This window comes from Lotus japonicus, chromosome 1 (genome assembly GCF_012489685.1).
Source record: "Lotus japonicus ecotype B-129 chromosome 1, LjGifu_v1.2".
Taxonomy (NCBI): Eukaryota; Viridiplantae; Streptophyta; class Magnoliopsida; order Fabales; family Fabaceae; genus Lotus; species Lotus japonicus.
In genome coordinates, this window is record NC_080041.1 from 126,411,324 (window position 1) to 126,435,376 (window position 24,053).

Here is a 24,053-nt window from a genome sequence, read left to right on the forward strand (position 1 = left end):
CAAGGGCTTATCATTTTACTTATTTCTTTTACCCATAGCGGAAACTTATCAACTAAGGTCTATCAATTGGGCGACGTCAGACAATTGAGAAAAAAGTAAGTCTCTTAAAACAAGAGCATTCGGCCACGAATTCATAAGCACAGTCTTAAATTGGATTTAAGCTTGTCCAAACTAAGCACAAGTCTCCACGCGAGCATACTAATGAAATCAAATATTTTGACTTTGATTTCCATGAGTAACTATGTCAAAAATGAAAAATTTGACTAAGTTATGCAAACAAAGGCCTTATGATTCCAAAGTAGTTGATTAAGTTTAAACTCTAAAACATTTAAAGAGATTCACTCAAGAGTATCTTACTATGTACAGTAAAATGAGAGGGTAAAGTACTCCACTAAATGATGAAGGCGGACTAACTTTGGTGAAAGGTTAGTAAATGTTATTTATGTTAAGTTATATTTTGAAGTTATATGATAACCTGAATATTTCAGTAACATTGTGTTCAATCATAGAATTAGTAATTGTGATAGTTGTTTGGGGGGAACAAAGGGTAACGTTATTACTAGAGTCATGAAGTTTTAGGTTTTTGGCGAAACAATTATAACATGTTTTGGTTATTAGGCGAAACAATTAGAATGTGATGCATTCATGTAGTGCTGAAAGGAAATTCATTACAATAAGGGAAAGTTCAGTACATGGCAGCCAAGAAAACAAAATAGACAAAGATCAAAGAGACCGAAGGTCTTTTATATAATTTGCTAAAAAGGAAAAGGGCACAAGACTTGTCACTAATGGTTTTCTCCTTCTCCTTCTTTGGTGTTGACATTCTCTTCTTCATTCTTGTCTTCTTCTTCTTCCTCTTCTCCTTTCCCATCCGCGTTATCCGGGCTGATCAGTTTTCCATCCACGATACGAGCATAAGGGTTTGACCCCTCCAAGTTAATCGCCAGGTCAGGATTGAGAAAGGAGATTTGGCTTAGTGCTTTGGCGAAGCCAGCCTCAAATTGATCCAAAACAGAACATTGTAATTCAGCAATTTCTGTTTTCATCTTAGAATTCTCGTCCAGAGTTTGGTTGTGAACAGTAGTAATCTGGGCGAGATCAGCTTTCATCTTGTCATTTTCTTCAGTCAGTGTTTGAACAGAAGCTTTGTGATCTTCAGCAGTCTTCTTCGCATTCTCAATTTCTACAGCCAAATCAGCAGCTTTTTTCTCATTGGCTTTGTTGGATTTATCTAACAACTTCAACGTTGCTTTCAACTTTCCAATTTCTTTTTCTTTTTCTTCAACAAGTTTGGCATTGGCGAGGCCATCGAAGCCGTTAGACTCTAAGTCAATCATCTTGGCGACTGCAGCAATCTCTAAACCTTTGGTCATCATAGCTTGACAGGCCTCTTTTAAACCCATCTTCCTCATTTTCTCACGGTCAGCCTCAAAAACCAGGTTCGTTTCCACCAAAGAGTTGAAATCTATCTTTGAATCCCAAAGTGAAGTTACTTCATTGGAGGTTAGTTCTTCAAATTCCTTCAGCAAGTTTTTTCAGCAAACAGGCTGAGCGCTTGAGGAGCAGTCTTTATTCGCCGCTGGCGAATCATTTCTGTTCATGAATTGTTCCAAAGAAGTCTGGTTCGAAGCTTTATTCTTCTGAGAGGCAGGTTCTTCATTCTTCTTCTTTTTCTTAGTGGGGCGACCAACTTCAGTGCCAGAATGGCTGGTGTCTTGATCGGCAGCGGACTTGGAGGGATTCCTTTTTTCACGAGCGGCCTGTTGTTCACGGCGAAAGCGGAGGAGGTCTTCTTCAGTAAGTCGAGCCATTGTTCCTGTAATAAGATAGTGGTGTTAGGATATAAGAAGATTTCGCTATAAAGAGGAAAGGTAGAATGCATAATGAGATGCCTTACCAATGTATTTACCCACTTCATTCTTAGAAAGAGCGGCCATAAAATCTGCAAGGTTCAATCCTAAGCCAGATAAAAGTTGGCAATCTACTAATTCTTCTTTAGTCAAGGCATCCTCGGGAATTTTGATGATGCCTTCATATTGGTTCGTCCAGTAGAACGGAAATCGGGGACTCCCGTCGTCAAAGTAAAAAATATCTTTACAAGGTTCTGATTCACGGAGTTTGAAAAATTTTCCTTTGAAATGTTTATAGTGGCTTTTGAATAAAGTGAATAGCCCTAGACCCCTAGCAGTGGCAAGTGAAACATATTCACCTCTAACGTTTCGCCCGCATGTTTCAAAAAAGTAGAAAAACTTATTACTGGTGGGTTCGATTTTTAGAGTTAGGCATAAAATTTCAAAGGCTTTTAAATACGCCCAAGCATTGCCATGAAGTTGGGTAGGAGCTACATTCAGAAGGGTTAAAACGGAACAAGTGAAATCAGAGAAAGGCAGAGTGTACTTCAAATCGGAAAATAAGTTTTCAAAGAGATATGTGAAGTTTCGCCCCTGACTATCTGGCCCCCCGAAACAACACGGCTCATCAGGGGCGCAGGGAATTATGTCCAAATGTGCATCTAGGCCATCTTTCCTAAAGTTGTATTTAGTGACTAAATCTATAATAGCTTTTGGAGTACAATATTTAGAGAATTGTTTTTTGATTTTACTAGCTACCCATAGGGAATCAGCGATAGGTGGGACATTAGGAGTAGAAGCCTCTTTACGGGTGTGTTTAGAAACCATTTTCAAAGTGTCCTGAAAGTGAAAGGTTTAGAAGTAAGATGAAGATGGAATAGAGTAAAAGTTTTTAGTTTACAATGCAAGGTTTATGCAGTGTTTCTGGGTAGAGAGTGAGTCATGGATATTAAAAATAGAAACTTTTATGCGCAAGTTCATGTGAAAGTATGAAATAAAGAAGAAAAGAGAAGGAGATTGTTACCTGAGAGAAAGTTTGGAACTTCAAAGACTGCTGGGATGGTCGATGAGTGAATGCAAGAAATAGGAAAGCGAGTTTGGCAGAGAAGAAGCAGGGTGTGGGTTTTTCGTTTTTGAAAAGAATATGGGTAGTAAGGAATTGCAGGTAAGTGATGAGAGGGGTAGAAAAGGGGGCTTTATATAGAGAAGGAAGGAGGGGTGAAAGGGTGAGATGAAAAGGTACATTAATTACAGATGAGTGGACGTGTGCTCACATATGGATATTCAAGAGTCAGGTTTGATCATTGAAGTAAAAGAGGACACGTCGATCAGGGATTTGAATTTAAACGGATGTGATTCATTGTAAAGTCAAGTGGAAGGGTCATCTTAGTCCGGCAGTCATGACGTTTTATGAGTCACTGGAACGATACAACCTTTTGTGTTTGAATTTATTTTATGTGCCTTTAATCGTATTTATTTTCATGATGGTAATTATGTCAGTGGGATTTAAAGACGCGGTAATGCTGCGACTCAAGTTCCAAAATATTTGTAGATATCTGTTGATGTAATTGTAGCAGGAAAAGCAATGATGATTCTTACCACAGTGAGGGCGTAGCAGGTAATAGACTCAGAGATTTGACAGGTTAGGTTGAACACGCAAGAAAAGAAGAAGAGGAAAGAGCTGGTTTGACGTGGTTATTATTATATTATTTACTTTTATTCAAATGAACATATGTAATGGTTTATACGCCCATTTCAATTGCACCATGAGGGCTTCAATGGTTGAGGGCTTATTAAAGACACTTTCGCCTTACACTAAGCCTTAGTGTCTTGAGGGCTTGTGGTCTGGTATAGGGCGGATCGATGTATTTAATAATTGGGCTGAACAAATCATGTATCAAATGGGCCGGGTAACCCATGATCCAACCGGATCAAAACCCAAGCTATAAATAAAAGAGGACCGCCCAAGCGGAGGATCCTATCATTTTCACGCATTTTTACTCGCTTTGTTTACTCTCGCTTGCTCTCGATATTGGTTAGCCTTAGTCTGCGGTTTCATACCGGAACACACCTTCACTTATTTTCTACTTTTATTTTCTATTTATTTATTTATTTTCAATTAAATCATTTATTACATCTTTATTTTCACTCTTTTCTTCTTATTTCTCTTCTCTCTCCACTTCTTTCTACCTCAATAAGAGATGTGAACAAAACATTATTTTACGATAAAATAAAGTTGCCTACTCTCTTTTCTCATTCTCTCCCCTCACTTGGAACATGGAAGTTTAATCAAGAAGAAAAGGAATCATTTCAGAAAGTCTGAGTTCTAGAAGAAAAAAAATTATCACATACGAAACTTAATCAAGAAGAAAACAAATTTGACCTTTCAGAACTTGGACTTCCTGCTGTTAAATTTTACATTTCCAAATTGTGAAGAAAAAAATGTTCAGCTCCATAACTCAGTAAAATTTACACTTAGAACCATAATTTTTAAAGAGAAAAAGTTTGATGTACTGACACCGTCAACCAATCAGATTTCAAGGATGTGAGAAAATCTCTCTTTTCATTTAATTTTTTTAATTGACATGTCACATCCTTGAAATCTGATTGGTTGACGGTATAAAAAAACTTTACACCGTCAGTGCATTAAAATTAAACTCATTTTTAAAAGCAAAACTTTTTTTATTCCCAAAACTTCAACCTCCTGAAGGGAAAAAAATATTTCACTTCTCAAAATTTGAAGTTTCGGGTGTATATTTATAAATATGTGAAAAAAACAATTTAAGAGTACCTTAGAAGTTGATTTAAAAAATATAAAATTATTAGGTATATAGAAAATAATTTTATCATGTGCAAAAAGCAATAACTTTGGAGTTTCCGCATCTCAATCACCCTAACTTAGGGGCAATTGTTTCTGATAAGAATATGAGCATATCCACCATGTTGGCCAATTGACCCAATGACCTAAAGTTTCTACGGCATGTAGCTCAAATAAGCTTCCACAAAACATTAGTCATCCAAAGAAAATTGATCATCATATTTATATTTCTTAAGGATCACCCTCTTATAAACTAAGTAGTGCATTATAGATAGTGATAAACTCTTAAATAATAACTATTCATAAAATAATCAACATGAAAATATTATTAACTAATACAATTTACTATGCATAGGCATATAATATTGAGTATTATTCTTAACAATTTGTCATCTAAAATTTCATCCTAGTCAAATTCATTTTTCGAACAAGAAGATGATTGGGTGGCAGGGTGGGCCAATGAGTGTTTCACAAAAAAGAAACACGCAACCAACTTAATTACCAAAAAGTCCTCATTCGGTTCAGAATCCAAGGGTCATTTTCGGCATTAAAAAGTTGAATGGGGGTACCTATTTAATGCTTGCACCTGATTTCTCATATTTCTGTTTATCGTTATCCACTTCACAAAATAAAAAATAAAAATCTCAACTTTCAAGTGCCCAAGAGAAATTGAACGCCATAGCTGAATCCAACAGCATTCACAGTAGTGTGCAAGAAACCCCATTGCAGAAAGATCACAAATTTCAGTTTTTTGAGCTATCAGATTGGTGTTCTTAATCTGTAAGTCTTCTTCGTCTTCTTTTTGATTGACAAGTTTTGTTATTTTATAGTTTTAGACAAAGAATATGACTATATGAGTAGTTTTGAATGGTAAAGTTTTGTTCTTTTGCACATTTTCTAAGTTGAATATTAGTTGGTCTAAATTGTTTAGCTCATTGATCATATTCATATATCATACCAGTGCTGCTTTTGCAAGAAATCAAGAAGTTCAGATAATCTTGGGTCAATTTCATTAGTGAGTAATTTAAGGGGCAGTGTTAGATTCAAGAATCTTTAAGGTCTGATTCCAGTGCTTCTGTCATTTCCCACTGAGAGAATAAATGTGGTGGGAAAAGTTGAATTCGAAACTCTATTCAGTTGCTACCCCTTTTCACCCCTTTGGTGGGGCTGTTGATATAATTGTTGTTAAGCATCAAGATGGGACTTTCCGGAGCACGCCGTGGTATGTTCAGTTTGGTAAATTTCAGGGTGTTCTCAAAGGCTCCGAGAAGGTTGTTCGGATAAGCGTCAATGGGGTTGAGGCGAATTTCCATATGTATCTTGATAATTCAGGGGAGGCTTATTTTGTAAAAGAGGTGGATGATGATGATGTTGATAAAGAAGTCAAGTCAAATGGGGTTGTGGATGATGCTCCTAACTCTGAATTTGCCCGTGAAGACGGAGATGTTGAAATTGATGGCATAGATAATAGTCATCTGAATATGGATGATACTCATGGTTATAGACTTGACCTTAGCATATCTGATGCTGATAGAGAATTTTATGAAGTCCAAGATGGTCCATCCTCTTTTGAAGGTTCAGCTGAGTTGTCGGAATGTGGGTCTGGTCGATATGAGAATTTTGTGGACTTGCCGGGTTCCCATTCGAAGGTGGTATTGGTTAGAGTTGGTGGTCAAATATTGATGGCCCCTATCTCAGAATCAGAGCGGAATGAGGAGAATTTGCAGTTAGATCCTCAATTTCATCTGGGCCCAGGTGAAGCTACTGACTTCTATGAAAGCAATGAGGTGTTAAGTTCTGGTGAAAATGCTTGGGCTGCTGATTATGCCAGTCAGCTAGATGCTTCATCAGCTGATGATCTATCCGGTAGTTGTAACACTAACATCGATAATAATACTTCTGAGATCCTGCTTGAAGTTTGCCAAAGAGAGGAGGAACATAATTGTCACACAGAGGAAACCTTGGTGGTTAAAAATCAAGATTTTCATTTGCCAACTGATTCAGAAGAGGATGCTTCTTGTATGAAGAGGGAGAATGTCTTTCAAAGTTGTATGGAGCTGCATGAACTTGCTCAGCAGGCTGGAAATGCTGATTCTCAAGATGCAGACTCCTCATTGGAGATTCAAAATTTAGCTGAGGAATCTAATGAAAGTTGTTCAACTGTTGATAATAATGAACAAGAGAACATCAAACAATCTAGTAACTTTGACAAGTTATCTCCCGTTAGTGAGCCTATTTCCGTGGAGGGCACTCATTCTGGTGCTATTGATACTGAATGGAATGATGAACATATTGGCAAGTCAGAGTCAAATGATAGTGTAGATGATAGTCAACAAACCCCTTCATTTGAAACTGCAAGTAGGAAAAGCGAGGTAATTGAACCTCATGCAGCAACATCCGAAGAGAGGGACCAGCCTCATTCTGGATTGAGTAAGAACTAAGAACTGTGCTTCAAATTAGTTGCTCTTTCATTATGCAACTATTTTTTTGACACAAGTCAATTGTTTGTTTAATTTTCTTAAACTTTGCAGGATTTGATGTCTCACTTTGTGGTCATGAACTAAAGGCGGGTATGGGTTTGGTTGCTGCTGCTGAAGTGTTTGAAGCACATCAGATATCTGCAGAGCAATTTAGAAGTTCTGCCCCATCTATAATTAAGAATGAAAATCTTGTTGTGAAATTCAAAGAAAGGTATCTGCTGTGGGAAAAGGCCGCGCCTCTTGTTCTTGGAATGGCTGTATTTGGTTTAGACTTGCCTGTTGAGCCCAAAGATACAATTCCTGTGGAACAGGATGATGCACCAAAGTCCAGGGATGTTGATACTGGACCAGCTTTGTCTGGACGCAGATGGAGACTCTGGCCTATTCCTTTTCGAAGAGTCAAGACAATTGAGCGTAGTTCATCGACTGACGAAATATTTCTAGATTCTGAGTGTGAATTGCAAACTTCGGTTGTGGAGTCAACTTCAACTTCTGGCAGGCAAGAGTCTCCTCGCAAGCGATTTGTAAAAACAAATGTTCCCTTGAATGAGATGATAGCATCCATGAATCTCAAAGACGGTCAAAATTCAGTAACATTCAGTTTCTCTACGAGGGTTCTTGGAAAACAACAGGTGTGGCATTTGTTAAGAATCCATATTCCTATATGACTTCATATACATTTTTTGGTTGTTTGCTTATTTTAGTGTTAAATTTTTAATTGCATAACAGGTTGATGCTCATATATACTTGTGGAAGTGGAATGCAAAAATTGTAATTTCAGATGTGGATGGAACTATTACCAAGTAAGACAGATTCATAAAAACATTCTTTTGAACTTGATAATTATACTACTTCCCTGTTGATATTCTTCTTTACCATATTTCTGTTCACTACTTCCTCCACTTAATTTGTGATATTTTATATAAGGAAATCCCATTTTGGACCTATCATGCAAATTTGGTAACTTTTGAGACTCCGGAAACTCTTAATTTAAAGCAGGAATAGAAAATAGAGTTGCATTACGATGTCAAAATCATTACCAACACCTATTTTAATAATTTATTTATTACTTTCAGATCTGATGTTTTGGGGCAGTTCATGCCTTTAGTTGGCAAAGATTGGTCACAGTCTGGAGTAGCAAGGCTTTTCTCAGCTATTAAGGTATTCTTTTTACATTCACATCTAAATTTACTGAGATAGAGTAATATTGTTTGTTAACATTTGATGAAATATAATGGCAAAAGATTTTCTAGGGTCTTTCTTCAAAAAAGTATCTTGTTTAGCGGTCATGTAGTCAAATTTTCTTTGAAATATAATGTTTCTATACTACCTCCTAATACAACCATTTCATTTATGATGATAGACTTCTGAGTTCAGAGACAAGAAAAAAATTCAGCTACCCGTTAACTTCACTAACTTAATGAGTATTCTGTTTTAATGATGAGATGACTGCAGCGTAGGAATGCTTGTTGCATCATGAGTGATTTTAGAAAACACTTTGTGTGATCTCATACAAATATACATGAACACATAAATAGGTTTTCTATGAGCTGAAGCAAGTTCTCTCGATTCTGAGCTTGAGATTGCCCACTAAGTTGACATGAAGCCTGGTTAAGTCTGGTTTGCTCTATGAAAAATCATAGCTAAATGTGAAAGGCTAGTTAATTAGATAATTTCATATTTCCATCGTTATAACTGAAATGGTAAAGACAAGGTCCATGTTGTCTTTCTTGATTTACGACATTAACATTTTTTCCCTGTTTTTCTTCGCATACTTTTGATCAATATTAGAAGAACTTTTTGTATCTGTTTAATGTAAAATGTAGATAGGATGTTTGATGCATTCATGATATCTATTGTTTCATTGAATTTTATGTCTTGAAGATTCATGTCTAATGCTTGATCTTGGTTGTGTATGACAGGAGAATGGATACCAGCTAATGTTTTTGAGTGCACGTGCTATTGTCCAGGCTTATCTAACCAGGAACTTCTTGCTTAACCTGAAACAGGTATTCAAACAACTTGGCTTTCTGTAATCCACACCCTTATATTCAATATTAGGATTACTTGAATGAAATATTCTGATTGATTATTCCATGAAGCTGAGTACATATATATATACAAGAGTTTAGGGATAGCTAAATAAGGAAAAGATCTATCCTAATAAAAGATAAAATATACTAAATATATTTATTCCCTATTTATTTTATCTACATATCTCAACACTCCCCCTCAAGTTGGAGCATATAAATCGTATGCATCCAGTTTGTCACATATATATTTTATCCGGGGACCTCGTAAAGACTTGGTAAAAATATCAGCCAGCTGATCTTGAGAGCAAACAGAAGAAGTCTTGATAGTACCACAAAGAATCTTCTCCCTAATAAAATGACAATCAACTTCTATATGTTTTGTTCGTTCATGAAAAACCGGATTAGAAGAAAGATGTAAAGCTGACTGATTGTCACATACTAAGTTCATAGGAGTAATCGCACAAAACTTCAACTCCTGAAGTAAGTGCTTCAACCACAAGAGCTCACACGTAGTATGAGCCATAGCACGATACTCAGCTTCGGTGCTTGATCTAGCAACAACACTTTGTTTCTTACTCTTCCAAGAGATGAGATTTCCACCAATAAAAACACAATAACCAGAGGTGGATCTCCTATCACCTGCATCACCTGCCCAATCCGCATCTGAATATCCAGTAATACTAGTATGACCTCTATCAGTATAAACAAGACCTTTTCCAGGCGACCCTTTTATGTATTGAAGTATCCGAATAACAGCCTGCCAATGACTCTTACAAGGAGAGTTTAAAAACTGACTGACAACACTAACAGAGAATGATATATCAGGCCTGGTCATTGTGAGATAATTCAACTTTCCTACTAACCTCCTATATCTTCCTGGATCAGAATAAGGCTCCCCCTGGTTAGGCAGAAGCTTCACATTAGGGTCCATAGGAGTATCCGCAGGCTTGCAGTTAAGAAGGCCTGTTTCTTCCAAAATATCAAGCGCATACTTTCTTTGACAAATAGCAATGCCAGACTTTGACTGAGCTACCTCAATCCCAAGAAAGTAATGCAAAGATCCAAGATCCTTAGTCTGAAAATGCTGAAACAGGTGCTGCTTAAGAGCTTGTATGCCCTCTTGGTCATCACCGGTGATTACAATATCATCCACATAGACAACAAGATAAATGAACGTCTTTGAGGATGAACACCTAAAGAAGACTGAGTGATCCGCTTCACAACGAACTAACCCAAACTGCTGAATAACATTGCTGAAACGGCCAAACCAAGCTCGGGGTGATTGTTTCAGACCATACAGAGACTTTTGCAATTTACAAACTAGTCCTGACTCCCCCTGAGCAATAAACCCCGGTGGTTGCTCCATATAGATCTCTTCTTCCAAATCACCATGTAAGAAAGCATTTTTAATATCCAGCTGAAACAAGGGCCAATGTCGCATAGCAGCCATGGCCAAAAATAAACGGACAGATGCCATCTTTGCAACTGGTGAAAAAGTATCACTATAATCCAAGCCATAAACCTGAGTGTACCCTTTGGCAACAAGACGAGCCTTCAATCGATCAATATGTCCATCAGGGCCTACTTTAACATTAAAGACCCAACGACACCCAACAATAGATTTCCCTGCAGGAAGAGGAACAAGCTCCCATGTATTATTAGACTCTAAAGCTGTCATCTCGTCAATCATCGCTTGACGCCAACCTTTGTGAGATAGGGCCTCCTGTATAGTCTTAGGTACAATAATGGAAGATATGGTAGAAACAAAAGCGTAGTATGCAGGGGACAAGCGATGATATGAGAGAAAATTATAAATAGGATGGGGATTACGAGTAGAACGACTACCTTTCCGAAGGGCAATGGGCAAGTCAACAGGATCCGAAGCAGGAGAGGAGGCTGGATGAGGAACCAAATCACATGTCTCATTTCCTGCAGAAACTGAGTCGTGGGGCTCATCCGTTACAGTACGTCGTGGGCGACGCTCATAAGTAATGCGATAACGAGACATATCAGGAGCTGGCGCTGATGGAGTGGAAGTGTCTGCTTGAGGAGTAACGACCGAAGATGGTGACATAGACACTTGAGGAACAGGTAAAACCACAGGAAAGATATCTAGATCAGATTGTTGACCAGTTGTAACAAAGTAAGGTGTATCTTCAAAGAACGTGACATCTGCAGAAGTGTAGAACTTATGTGTGGATGGAGAGTAACACTTATACCCTTTTTGAACACGAGAGTAACCTAAAAAGACACATTTGACAGCCCGAGCAGACATCTTATCACGACCTGGTGAAAGATCATGAACAAAGCAAGTACAACCAAAGACACGAGGCAGAACACAAAATGAAGATTCCCTAGGATACAACATGGAATGAGGAATCTGATTACCCAAAACAGATGATGGCATCCGATTTATCAAATATCCTGCAGTCAAAACAGCTTCACCCCAAAACTTTAAAGGTGCATTAGCATTGATCAATAAAGTACGAGCCGTATCCACAATATGTCTATGTTTTCTCTCAGCTACCCCATTTTGTTGGGGTGTATGTGGACAACTAGACTGATGTATAATGCCATGAGACTTCATAAAAGAGTTAAAGGAATCAGAAAAATACTCTTTAGCATTATCACTTCGCAGAACACGAATTTTCTTATCAAATTGAGTTTCAATTTCATGACAAAAATTTTGAAAGATACTAAACAACTCAGATCTATCTTTCATTAAAAATATCCAAGTACACCTGGAGAAATCATCAATAAAACTGACATAATACCTATATCCTAAGATAGAAGAAACACGACTTGGACCCCAAACATCAGAATGAATGACATCAAATGGATGTAGGGCCATTTTATTGACACTACTAGGAAAAGACGACCTAACATGCTTCCCAAGCTGACATGACTCGCATTCCAAAGACTCTAACTGCGACAAGTAAGGCACCATCTTCTTTAATTTGTCCAAACTCGGATGTCCCAGACGACGATGAAGTAAACTCGGAGACTCAGCAGCAGCCGCACAAATTGCAGAAGATGGTTGTTGTAGATAATAGAGACCATGTGATTCAGATCCTGCTCCAATCATCCGTCCCGTACTCCGGTCCTGTATAAAGAAGGAATCAGAGGTAAAAGTTATGGCACAACCTAATGATTTGGTTAATTTACTGATAGAAATAAGATTAAAAGCACATCCCGGAACTAATAGAACAGAACTCAAAGGTAGTGTAGGAAGAGGAGATGTCTGCCCAACACCGGTGGCTTGTACTTTCGAGCCATTTGCAAGGGTAACATGGTGTGTAGTTTTGGGTGAAGATAAGTTAGAGAAAAAGGAAGGATTACCAGTGAGATGATCTGAGGCACCGGAATCCAAAACCCAGGATCCAACAGGTGTAGAATGAGAGTAACAAACTGTAGAATTACCGGTTTGAGCAACAGTTGCTGACGAAGATGATCGTTGAGCGCCCTTCAGCTGGAGATATTCCTTGTACTCATCAGCTGAGAATGAGTGGTTCTTTGCACCATCAGATTCAACCTTGGACTCCATAGACTGTGCGACATTAGCAGTTTTGTCTGGAAACCCAACTAGAGAGTAACAACGATCCTGTGTGTGTCCATCCCTCTTACAGTAAGAACAATGGAGATTTCCTCTACCTCCTCTTCCACGCCCACCACCTTTACGACCACGACCTCGACCCCCTGACTCAAAAGAATTTGATATGAGAGCAGAGGAATCAGAGGCTGTATGAGATTCAAGTCTAGCTGAAGTGGCAGATGAAGGAACACGAAGTAAACGATTAATAAGCTCCTCCGCTGTAGGAATATTGGGATTAGTAAGGGTCTGGTTTCGAACAGATTCCAGATCCTTATGGAGACCATGCAAAACAAACACCATGAACATATTGTCAAGTTTCTCCAGCACCTTCTTCAAATCGTCATTAACCAGCATTGACTTCAGCTCCACAATGGTAGATTGTGCCTTATTCAGGTAAGACGGAAAATTAAGATCAGTCATCTGGAGATTTGCCAAATTACGTACTGAATCATACAACCGCTGAATATCATTAGCATAGATGTCCTGTGCCTTTTTCCACACATCATAACATGTTTTGTAGGGACGAAAGTGAACAATCAGTCTAGGTTCAATTGCCTGGTATAATAAAGAAACAAGTTGATAATCAGCCTTCTCCCATTCCTTCTTCTCAGAAGCATCAATATCAGCACACTTTTTAGTAAGGTGCTCGGACAAACCTTGACCCAAAAACCAGATCTCAACAGCATTGGACCAATCTAGATAATTTGCCTCATTCAACTTCTCAGAAGTGATAACAGGAGTCCCAGAAAAAGCAAATGAGATGAGACTCTTCTTCTCACCCTTGGGAGACTTATCCTTCAGCAAATCCTCCATGAAGAAAAAGAACAAACAGAGACAGGGAAAACAACCGCAACCAAACAAATCCAAACACACTTCAAACGAAAGGCTCACTGACTGGAACAGGCCAAAAAACAGAAACAAGAGACCTCAAACACAGAAACGAACCACAGAAGAGGAATCCTGGAATAAAAACAAGCAAACCCAGAAAAATTGTCAGCGGCGACCGCAGCGGCTGGCGGTGGCGGCTGATCACGACACAGTGGTGGCAGCAGCGGACTATGGTAGCAGCAGCCAACAGCAGTGGTGGCGGCCGGTGGTTGCTTCCGGAATTCTAACTGGTAAAAATAAGGGTTAGCCTACGATGGCTGAAACCCTAAACTAAACTAGTAAACCAGAGGGAGACTTGAATCAGAAAGCTCTGGTATCAACTTGAATGAAATATTCTGATTGATTATTCCATGAAGCTGAGTACATATATATATACAAGAGTTTAGGGATAGCTAAATAAGGAAAAGATCTATCCTAATAAAAGATAAAATATACTAAATATATTTATTCCCTATTTATTTTATCTACATATCTCAACAGGATTAAAATAGTTGCAGACAGGAACCAATCAATGAGATTTTCTTTGTGAAAAATTTAACGTTATAACTGGATTTGAGGCGTTAACTTTAATAATCTTTCTAGTCCCGTGAAGGTACAAGGATATAGATATCGCTTCATTTAATTAATTTTTGCTTTCCCTTTGGATAATTGAGTCTTGACTTCGCTACGTTTTTATTTATTAAGAAACCTAATATCTTTGCATCTTGACAGCCAAGTTATAATTGTAAAAATAGCATCTTAACTGAAGTTTGTATTTTTGCAGGACGGAAAAGCCTTACCAAATGGGCCTGTAGTTATTTCACCTGATGGCTTATTTCCCTCACTTTACCGAGAAAGTAAGGAGCTTTTGATGTGAAAGTAGTCAGATTGAATCGACAATGCATTTTTAGTTTATATAGCCACTTGTGAGTTGAGTCGTGTGATGATGATAATGACTTCTCTTTGTGCTGATGCACTCATGCTTTATGTTTGTGGTGATAGTTGGTCATATAAATGAACTAAATGTGTGGATTTCTGCAAAGTAAACTATTTTCTGTCTACTATAATGCTAATAAGAAACACCTTGATATTATTTTGGATCAAGTGTTACTTATATGTTTATGATTATCTGTCTGCATAGCTGACTTATTATATTATTTTTGGACCCTTTTCTGATGGAAGTAATAAGAAGAGCACCTCATGAGTTCAAGATTGCATGCCTGGAGGTAATTCTCAAAACACAAATCCTTATTATCAATATATGCAACATTCTTGAAAGTGCCATCAAAATGCATTTTCTTGCTGACATCGTATCATGTGTGTTCTGAATCTGATAAGAATGTTTTACAGGATATCAGAAGACTTTTCCCTTCTGATTACAATCCATTCTATGCTGGGTTTGGCAATAGAGACACTGATGAACTTAGTTACAAGAAGATAGGAATCCCCGAGGGCAAAATATTTATTATTAACCCTAAGGTATGAATCCTAAATTGTTATTTCTGACCAAATCAGTATTTTCTTCTGTTCTCTCAGGGCACTAACAAATGCCTGTGAAAACTAACAGGGTGAGGTTGCAACAAGCCATTGTAATTATGCAAAATCTTACACATCATTACACACTCTCGTGGATGACATGTTTCCAGCTACTTTGATTGAGAAGGTGAAAAAACATCTTTGAAATGTGTGGATTTGCTGCTACTTTTGAACCTTGCAACTAACACATTTTGATTTGCAATTTCTAATTATGCCAGGAGGACTTCAACCCGTGGAACTATTGGAGATTGCCTTTACCAGATGTAGATGATGATTAGTTTAGTGCTTAAAGATAGTTAATTCTTTGATTGGAATAGGACCACCCAAGATGTTAATATCATCTTGCTTTCCTTAGAGATTCTTCACTTTGGTGGTTATGTTCTTGCTTTTCTTCTTTGTACAACATTTGTACACAATCTCGATTGATGATAATCTTGGGGGTCATGAGACAGACTCATGTCCCAACATTTGTACAATATATACCCACCTTAAGTTCAACATTACATGTCAAGAAATAAAAGTTTAGCACCTTCTTAAAACAAAATGATTTCGTGTATGTTTGATTTACCAGTGTGGTAGAACACACATTTCAAGGAAGAAACATAAAAATAAGATTTTGCTATGCTGACTTCAACGTGGGTCGAGAGCTGAGTTTATCAGAAATTCAAACACATAATAAGCATGCAAAATTGGCAGCACAGCCTGTATAATTATTTAATCTTTGGGAAAAGTATGTTTCTAACTTTCTATTACTAGTTGATAAGTGCTGACATGATTAATTCAGTCAGAATCTGTCTTCTCCCTCAATGGCTGTCTGTATTTCCAACAACAAATGTAGTATCTATATTCCATTCATTTCACCTGGACAAACATGTGAATGTGAAATCTCGTACTAAAAATTCATTCCTTCCTTTTGGCCCTGTTTCTGCAGAAATTTGCTTGGGCTATAGTTGAATCAGAGTACTGATGTGACCCATGATAGCATGTTTACTAGTTTGGTTTCCATTTGTAAGGTTAGAAAGTATAAAGATTCATAAGAGATTAATATTTAGAATTTATTGTGTAATAAAACTTGGTGACCCCTAATGTGGACCACTTTTAAAGGTGTCTAATTTTAGACTACTTTTTTTAACCTGCTATAACAGGTTAACACATCTTTTTTTAAAGAAATTTAATATATGATAAATTTTTAATGATATTTTTTCTTAAAAAAAATAATATGTTGACCTGCTATGCCCAGTCAAAGTAGGTGGTGTAAAATTACACCACCTAAAAATGGTCCATATTAGTTTCTCCCATAAAACTTGGCATAAAATTCTTAACATTATGTGAAAGATTCATTTTTAACTTAGCTAAGCTAAGTGTATTTTTGAATACACGGGGAAAATTCACGATGATACCAAAATTATGGTAGAAAAAACAAATTGTTTTAACTTTTGCAACTGTCTACTATGACTTACTGTCCGTAGTTTTCCATTGTGTATCCGAACATATAATAATATGTGTGTTTAGAAAGTCCCGTTTGATTAAAAAGGTGCTAAACTTTCTGAAAAATCATGATTGGAAGTCCCAGACAAGAATCTGAAGCTCTCAAATGTTGATCCAAACATGTTGGGTTTTCAACATACTATCAGATATCTAGTGAATTCAACTTGGATAAGGAATCTACAGGAGAATGGGCACTTGGTGAACGAGGACAAAACAATTGCTTTCGATCGAGCTTTCAGCTTTCTTTATTTTTTCACTTCATCTCCAAACCAACACTAACCCCGTTTGGCTATGGAGAGGAAGTGATTAACAGCATTTTTGCATGGAACTTTTTTCCTCTGACCCACAGAAATTACTCACAAAAATTTCTCTTTAAAATTGATTTTCATTTTGACTTCAAAATTAATTATAGAAGAATTTTGCACTAAACACTCCTTGCATCAGCTTCCAATGGGTTAGCTATACCCTGGCATTGATCACTTCCTAGTGGTGGTGGGTTCACCTTAGTACTTGGCTCACATATGTTCAAACCTATGTTAGAACTTCCAAAACAATAACAATACATGCAAAGAGCCAAAGATAAAAAGTGCTAATTAAAAAGGAGAATCGTTACATCTTGTCCTGGTCAAATATACATATCATGACCATGAGTGATTTAACCCTACCTCGTTTGATTCTATTCAAAAAAAATTAATTTTCTTAGAGAGACAGGATAATGGAGACCTAGCTTTGTGATTGTGCACCATAGTTTTAGTGCATACTGCATACCATAATTTTGGTCTCAGTGGCCACATGTACTTAATGAGATATGGATGCATTATACTGAATTGGTCAGAATAAAAAAAAGCGAAAACTAGATAAGAGGTTCACAAATTTCTCACTGTGTTTGGATTTTTTATGCTCAGACAAACCACTTCGAATGTGCAAACTTCCAAAGACATGTCTTCCTAGAAAAAAATTGATACCTTTCCAAATTGTGTCAGATAAGCCTGTTGTAGTGCATGCATTGCATTAATCGAATATGAGTATGTTTCTTTCAGGAAGATATGTCATTTAGCTGCTTCTGCACAAGCTTCATTTAATCTAGAACATGAACCATTCTTCTTACTTTCGTTTTCATGGTACTAATTGGAAGGTTGAGTATGTTTCTTTCATTGAAACCCTCGATAAAATACAAGACTAAAGTCAACATCCTTGAGTTGTATGTACATTGACTAGGTTCTCAACATGTACTAAAAGCCTATCAAGTTCAAATGGAAGAAGACAATATGAGGAGGATAGAATGATTGAAACACATGATTGTTTCAATTATGTTTCCCTAATAACAGACGACACATTTTATGGATTGAGCATATCCAACTTGACTTGAATTAATAACTTAACTATTTTTAAATTTTAAAAGTGGGGATACTATCTAAATGAAAATGTGTTGCGTGTAATTATATAAACTCATTTTTTAATTTGTAATGAGAGTATCATAGCATCCTATGAAAATGTTTTTATTTGAGAAGTTACTTTGAACAATATGTATTTTATTTATTTTAATTGGATTCTTTTATTTTTTTAGAGAACAAAAAAATATATATTATTAATTGGATCTTTGAAGTGTGTCAAACTATTGTATGACCAAATACAACTTTTTCCTCTCATAAAATGTGTCTTGAGCCATGCATTTCTTCCGTTTGTGTTGACAAACACCAGAAACAAAATGCTACATATGTGTGTTTATGGTAAACATTTTAAAATGTGACTTATAATATGGGACAAAGTGAGTGTTATAAAAATATTCTTTTATTGTGCCGACATTTTAAAATTATTCCTCATAAATGTTTGAAAGATTAGGAAAAAGATTCGTACACATCTTATGAGATGTATCCATCTAAATAGAGATTCATGCAATGTGGTATGGTGATTGTTTAACTCGTATTTATTGTGAGGTCGTTGTTTGATCCTCACTCATAAAAATACAACAATTTAATGACCGGTTATTTACTATGTAATGCGAACATCTACGACTCTTACTCCAAATAACGACTTTTGGGTATGCATCTCTAACATTCCAACTAAGTTCATTTAGAGTTATTGTTTACTTTCACCATAAAAATTATTATTGTTTGACTATTCATTTACATTGTACTATGTCAATGAACTATTTTGGTAATAACGTACCCTTTAGCTTAATATTTTTTAGGCTTATTAGCACTTTTGGTCCCCCAGGTTTGACATTTGTGCAAACGAGGTCCCTTAAGTTTAAATATAGCATTTCAGTACCTCCACGTTTATCTCCGTCAACAGTTTTAGTCCCCCAGCACCTTTCCGTCCAAAAGTTAACGATTCTGAGGGTAAATATGTAATTAAGCACGAAAAAATTAATTAAAAAATAAACATAAAAATTTTAAACCCAGAAAAATATCTCCTCTTCATCTCCCTTATCATCTTCATCACCTTGCCCAGAAAAAAAAAATCTTCCTCTTCCAAACGCAGAGCCCCAAGCTGAGCACAATCCACATCCTCCTTCTACCTCTCGACCTCTCCATCTTCTGTTCCCTATCCCTCAAACCCCATAATGTTAGAGAGACAAGAAGCAGAAAACCAACCGCCAACAACTCCTTCAATCGTAGAGAGAGGGAAAGAGCGAAGTGCAGATTGAAGGAGGAGGGTGGAAGCTGTGGCGGTGTCATGGTGGTTGTAGGCTTTGACGGCGAAATGAGAGGTCTGGTAGCTCCATGGTGGCGCCGGCGGCTCTAATTTGGTGAATAGAACATGGATCCCGTGATTCCATTCTCCATTACTGTTAGGGTTTCCCGATTCCGCTAATAACACAAGTCTTGATCCGCGATCAATAAAACGACACCATATTCGCTTGATTTTCTTGTTTTCGTTGATGCGAGTTTTTTTTGTCAGATTTGGAATGAATTGGTTGTTTTGAGTTGCAGATTGTGAATTGAATGGAAGGAACTGGAGGCAGCAGTGCCTCTGCTTCTGCACCCGTGAACCAATGGTGGCAGGAATTTTTGTGTCGATCTATGTTTCAAGGGCAAGTACAATTGGAGTTTGAATTCGAAGGAGGACCTCGTGAACCATGGATTACTTGCAGTTCTTAGAATACAGATGATGTCTTATTATAACCTTGCATACTACAATGTGAAGAATTCCTAATTACTTTTATTCCCTGATATTGTACAGATACGAAGAGCTAAGTATTGTTTGCCCTGATGAATGATGTTGCATACATATTTTTACTTCCAAAGATGGACTCTTTTTGCTTCTAGTGGATTTGTTTTGTTTTCCATATTTGGATTTTAATAATTTTCTGGTTTTTTGACGTATGTTGATGAGGTTTGGGGAAAAATTATTTTTCTGGGTTTGTTCTCCATTTTGATGAGGTTTGGGGAAAAGTTATTTTTCTGGGTTTGTTCTCCATTTTGTGGGTTTCAGGTGGTGGTGGCTGAGGAAGTAGGAGGAGTGGTGGTTGAGGAGAGAAAGTTTCATGAGAGAATATGTTTTGTGTCAATTTCAGTTTTGGGTTTGAAGATAATAGAGGAAGAAGATGAAGATCAAGGGTTTTAATTTTTTTCTATTTTTAAAATTAATTTTTGGGTTCAATTGCAATTTTAGTCCCTAAAACCGTTAACTTTTGGACGGAAAGGTGCTGGGGGACTAAAACTGTTGACGGAGATAAACATGGAGGTACTGAAATGCTATATTTAAACTTAAGGGACCTCATTTGCACAAATGTCAAACCTGGGGACCAAAAGTGCTAATAAGCCTATTTTTTATAAAAACAATAAATAACTTTCATACACAGGCATCGAGGAAATAATAAATTAAAATGACAATAACGGCTTCTAAGAAAAATATAATGTTAAAATAATATTTTTTACTGTGCCGACATTTTAAAAAGATTTCTCATAAATAAATGTTTGTGAGACTAAGAAAAAGATTCATAAACATCTCGTGAGATGTATCCATCTGAATAGAGAGCCATATAGTGTGGTATGGTAGTTACTAATTAGCTTGTCCACTAATCATGAGGTCAAGGTTTCATTCTCGCCCATGAAAAAACGACACATTTAATGGTAAGTTATTTACCGTTTGGTGCGAGCACTTACGATCTTACTTCAAATTACGGCTTTAGGGTTTGGATACCTAACATTCCAAATAAAGTTCATTTAGAGTTATTATTTACTTCCACTATGAAAATCACTTATGTTTGACCGTTCGTACTATCTCAATGAACTATTCACGTAATAACATACTTTAACTTAATACTATTTTATAAAAAAAAAAAATAACGTTCGTACGCTGACGTCGACGAAATAATAAATTAATACAACAATAACTGCTTCCGGGAAAAAATAATATTTAAATAATATTTTTTATTGTGCTGACATTTTAAAAAGATTTCTCATAAATGTTTGTAAGACTAGGAAAAAGATTCATAAACACCTTATGAGATGCATCCATCTAAACAGAGGGTCATGCGGTGTAGCATAGTGGTTGCTCAAATCGTCTCTTAACCATGAGCATGGACTATCCAGCGGGGGGATGACATAGGTCACGACCCTAAGATTTTTTTCCCCAACTATATGTATTTCTATATAGAAATTAATGTTACTCTCCGTCTTTTTCTATAACTATCAGAATTAAATAGAAGATAATGTCGAGGCAACATAACTTCTTATACTTGTTCATTTATAAATCCTAAGGAAATTTTAAATCATTCGATAATGAGAAAATATGTAAGCTTGTTGAGAAACTTTATGAAGATGATTTTTTCGAGCTGAAAAAAAGAAATTTATCGTTTCAGCTAAGACATGTTTCTTGAGATCTTAATTTAGGAAAAATGTCAAATTATCCAAGTTTTATTGGGGGTTAATTGAAACTGATAAAACAACAATGATTCTATTTGTTGATAGATTGACACATTTTGTTTTAACACTTTATATTTCAACAACATCTACAAGTGAACTTTTTTTACAACAAAAGTTATTAAGACTCGATTTTAAAAAAATACATTTGAAAAGTTTATTATTTATATATTTATATATATATATATATATATATTTTGCTTGAAAATACTATTGTAGATATATTCAAATGATATGATAGGAATGAAGTCATTAAAGGAGTATAACTTTATACGTTTTATTATTTTATAAAAAAATAAACTAAAAAAATATAGTTCTTATAAGAATGTAGGATGTAGGAGCAATATCCATATCCTCACTACCCTTTAGAAAGCTCAATTTCCCAAATCCATCTCCATTCTCCGACACAAAAACAGAGAAATCGTCATTCACAGTCACAGAGAAAGTCACATTCACATGTGATGACCACAAAAAAAGCCTCATTGATTTGTGTGGAAGAAGAAGAAGAAGACTGCATTGAAATGGAACCAACTCTTCCTCCCTCCAAATTCTCCTATTCCATTGGCTCTGTCCCACAGAAAACAGAGTTTCAATCACAGAACAAGAAAAAGCTCAAAAGTTCAGCAGGTAATGAGATTGTTCAAAACACCAACACCCCCTTTGGCTTTGTTCGATCACGCTCACTGTTTCAAAGCAGAAGCTTTCGTGATGAAAAACCACATGGTTATCGATTTCAATGGTTCAATAAAATCGATGAAATGTGCATTGATCTTCCAAAGGAACATTGGTCCAACAAGCCAAAACAGAGCAAACAGAGCAAACAGAGTAAACAGAGCAAGCAATTCTGGCTGGCACAGAGGTTCAATGACTCACGAGCTTTCATCAAATCTCTGTTTACCAGCACTGGTTGCTCAGAAAAGTCAAGTGCTATTGCTGCAAACAAAGCAGTGAATGATAAACCAATGTGCCAGCAGGACTATCAGAGTCAGAACAAGAACGATGCTAAGAGAAACTCGTTTGAGAAATTTCATGATAAGCCTCGGAGATCCTGTTCTGTTGTCACAAGGAGAATTGACAGTGACATGGTTGAAGATAATCGCAGAAGGTTGTCTTTCTCGGGGGTGTTTCAACGGCATTGTGCTCCAAAGGCTTCATCTTTGTCAAACACTTCATCTGGGTCCTCTTCTTTATCTTCATCTTTTTCGTCATTCAGGAGGAGTTTTGGTATGAATTCTGAGGGGGAAAGTTCAATTGAGGATGCTATTGCTCATTGTAAACAGTCACAGCAGAGGAATGGTGATGACAAAGCTCTTGATGATGATGATAAGAATGGTTCTGAATCAGCTTCAAAGGTTGCAGGTTGTGGAAATTGAGAAACGGTGCAGTGCAGCACTTGGCTGAGCTGAAGAGGGAGTGAGAGTGTGGGGTTAGAGGAAAAATAATTTTTTATTTGAAATGCAATTGTATTTTAAAAAAATTTAATGCTTGAATTAATTGCTTGGAATTACACCATTAATTGGTCCAAATTGGTATTCTCTTTGTTCCCTCTCTTTCCTATTGGCCACTATCCTTGGGTGCATGCATACTGAGATTTTTGGATTTTGGGTTGACTAAAAGAAAACTTCTACGGGTAATTTTGCTCGAGTTAAGAAAGTTTAGATCAATGTTTTAAGATCATGTTAAGTAAATAAGTTTCTTTCAACAGATATTTATTCATATACATTATTGAGAAATCAACTCTAAAATTAAATGATTAAGCAGCTTAACCAATAGTGCATGATATACCACTGTTGTAGTTATGTTACACATTGTTTGTAGTTATGTTAATTGTTTAGTCCTTAGTTCAATAGTTCTTCATGACAAGGAGTCATGACATATTGACATAGCACTGTTTTCTTGGTAATTTGAATTTGAAATTGGTCCATACCCTTAATTAACCCTCGAGTTGCTAGTCCATGAGTATTATGGATTTGAGCGTTTAACACCGAGACATAAATGCTACTCTCAAATCTCGCTTAAATGCTATTTGCCTCTTTGGTCCCGGATTATCCTACTCTCAGGCATTGACCCATTTGGGATAATGAACTTGCCTCCAAACATTATATTGTATCCGTTTTTATTTTTTAATTATATAAGACTTTTAAAGAAATAGCGTGTCTTTATATAAGACCTCTACTATATTTTAGAAAATCCACAGATTGTGTCCGAGGGTGATCAAAATGACCCAACAATGGATTTTGGATTGACTCTGACAATGTGTGACTTAACACCCCTCATGCTCAGGACATTGTCATATCCTTGTTCATCATGGGATCTCGTCAGGGCGATCTAGATCATGTTCATATCCATGTCCATCATAATTCAGAAGATACCATTCGAGGGTGATCCGAATGACCCAACAATGAATCTAGGACAGACTCTGATACCAAATTAGAATGTAGGAGCCCAAACTCAACCTAAAAGCTAGTTCAAGAGGTGAAGATTGTCTACCCAATAAACATTTAATTAGCCATATATC

At 36.6% G+C, this 24,053-nt stretch overlaps 2 protein-coding genes across 2 annotated transcripts; both read left to right on the top strand.

The window, feature by feature from the left end:
- Window positions 1-5,285: 5,285 nt before the first annotated feature.
- Window positions 5,286-15,720, top strand: LOC130730414 (phosphatidate phosphatase PAH1-like). Its single transcript, XM_057582423.1, has 11 exons — window positions 5,286-5,448; window positions 5,630-7,098; window positions 7,200-7,780; window positions 7,878-7,951; window positions 8,225-8,309; window positions 9,071-9,157; window positions 14,425-14,497; window positions 14,823-14,866; window positions 14,991-15,119; window positions 15,208-15,303; window positions 15,395-15,720. The coding sequence occupies exons 2-11, from the start codon at window positions 5,769-5,771 to the stop codon at window positions 15,452-15,454; spliced, it is 2,559 nt and encodes an 852-aa protein (XP_057438406.1). The 5' UTR covers window positions 5,286-5,448; window positions 5,630-5,768; the 3' UTR covers window positions 15,455-15,720.
- A 6,193-nt stretch (window positions 15,721-21,913) lies between these two features.
- LOC130730415 (uncharacterized) lies at window positions 21,914-23,051 on the top strand. The gene has a single exon (XM_057582424.1). It carries the CDS (start codon window positions 21,997-21,999, stop codon window positions 22,906-22,908), a length of 912 nt encoding a protein of 303 aa, XP_057438407.1. The 5' UTR covers window positions 21,914-21,996; the 3' UTR covers window positions 22,909-23,051.
- Window positions 23,052-24,053: the final 1,002 nt, after the last annotated feature.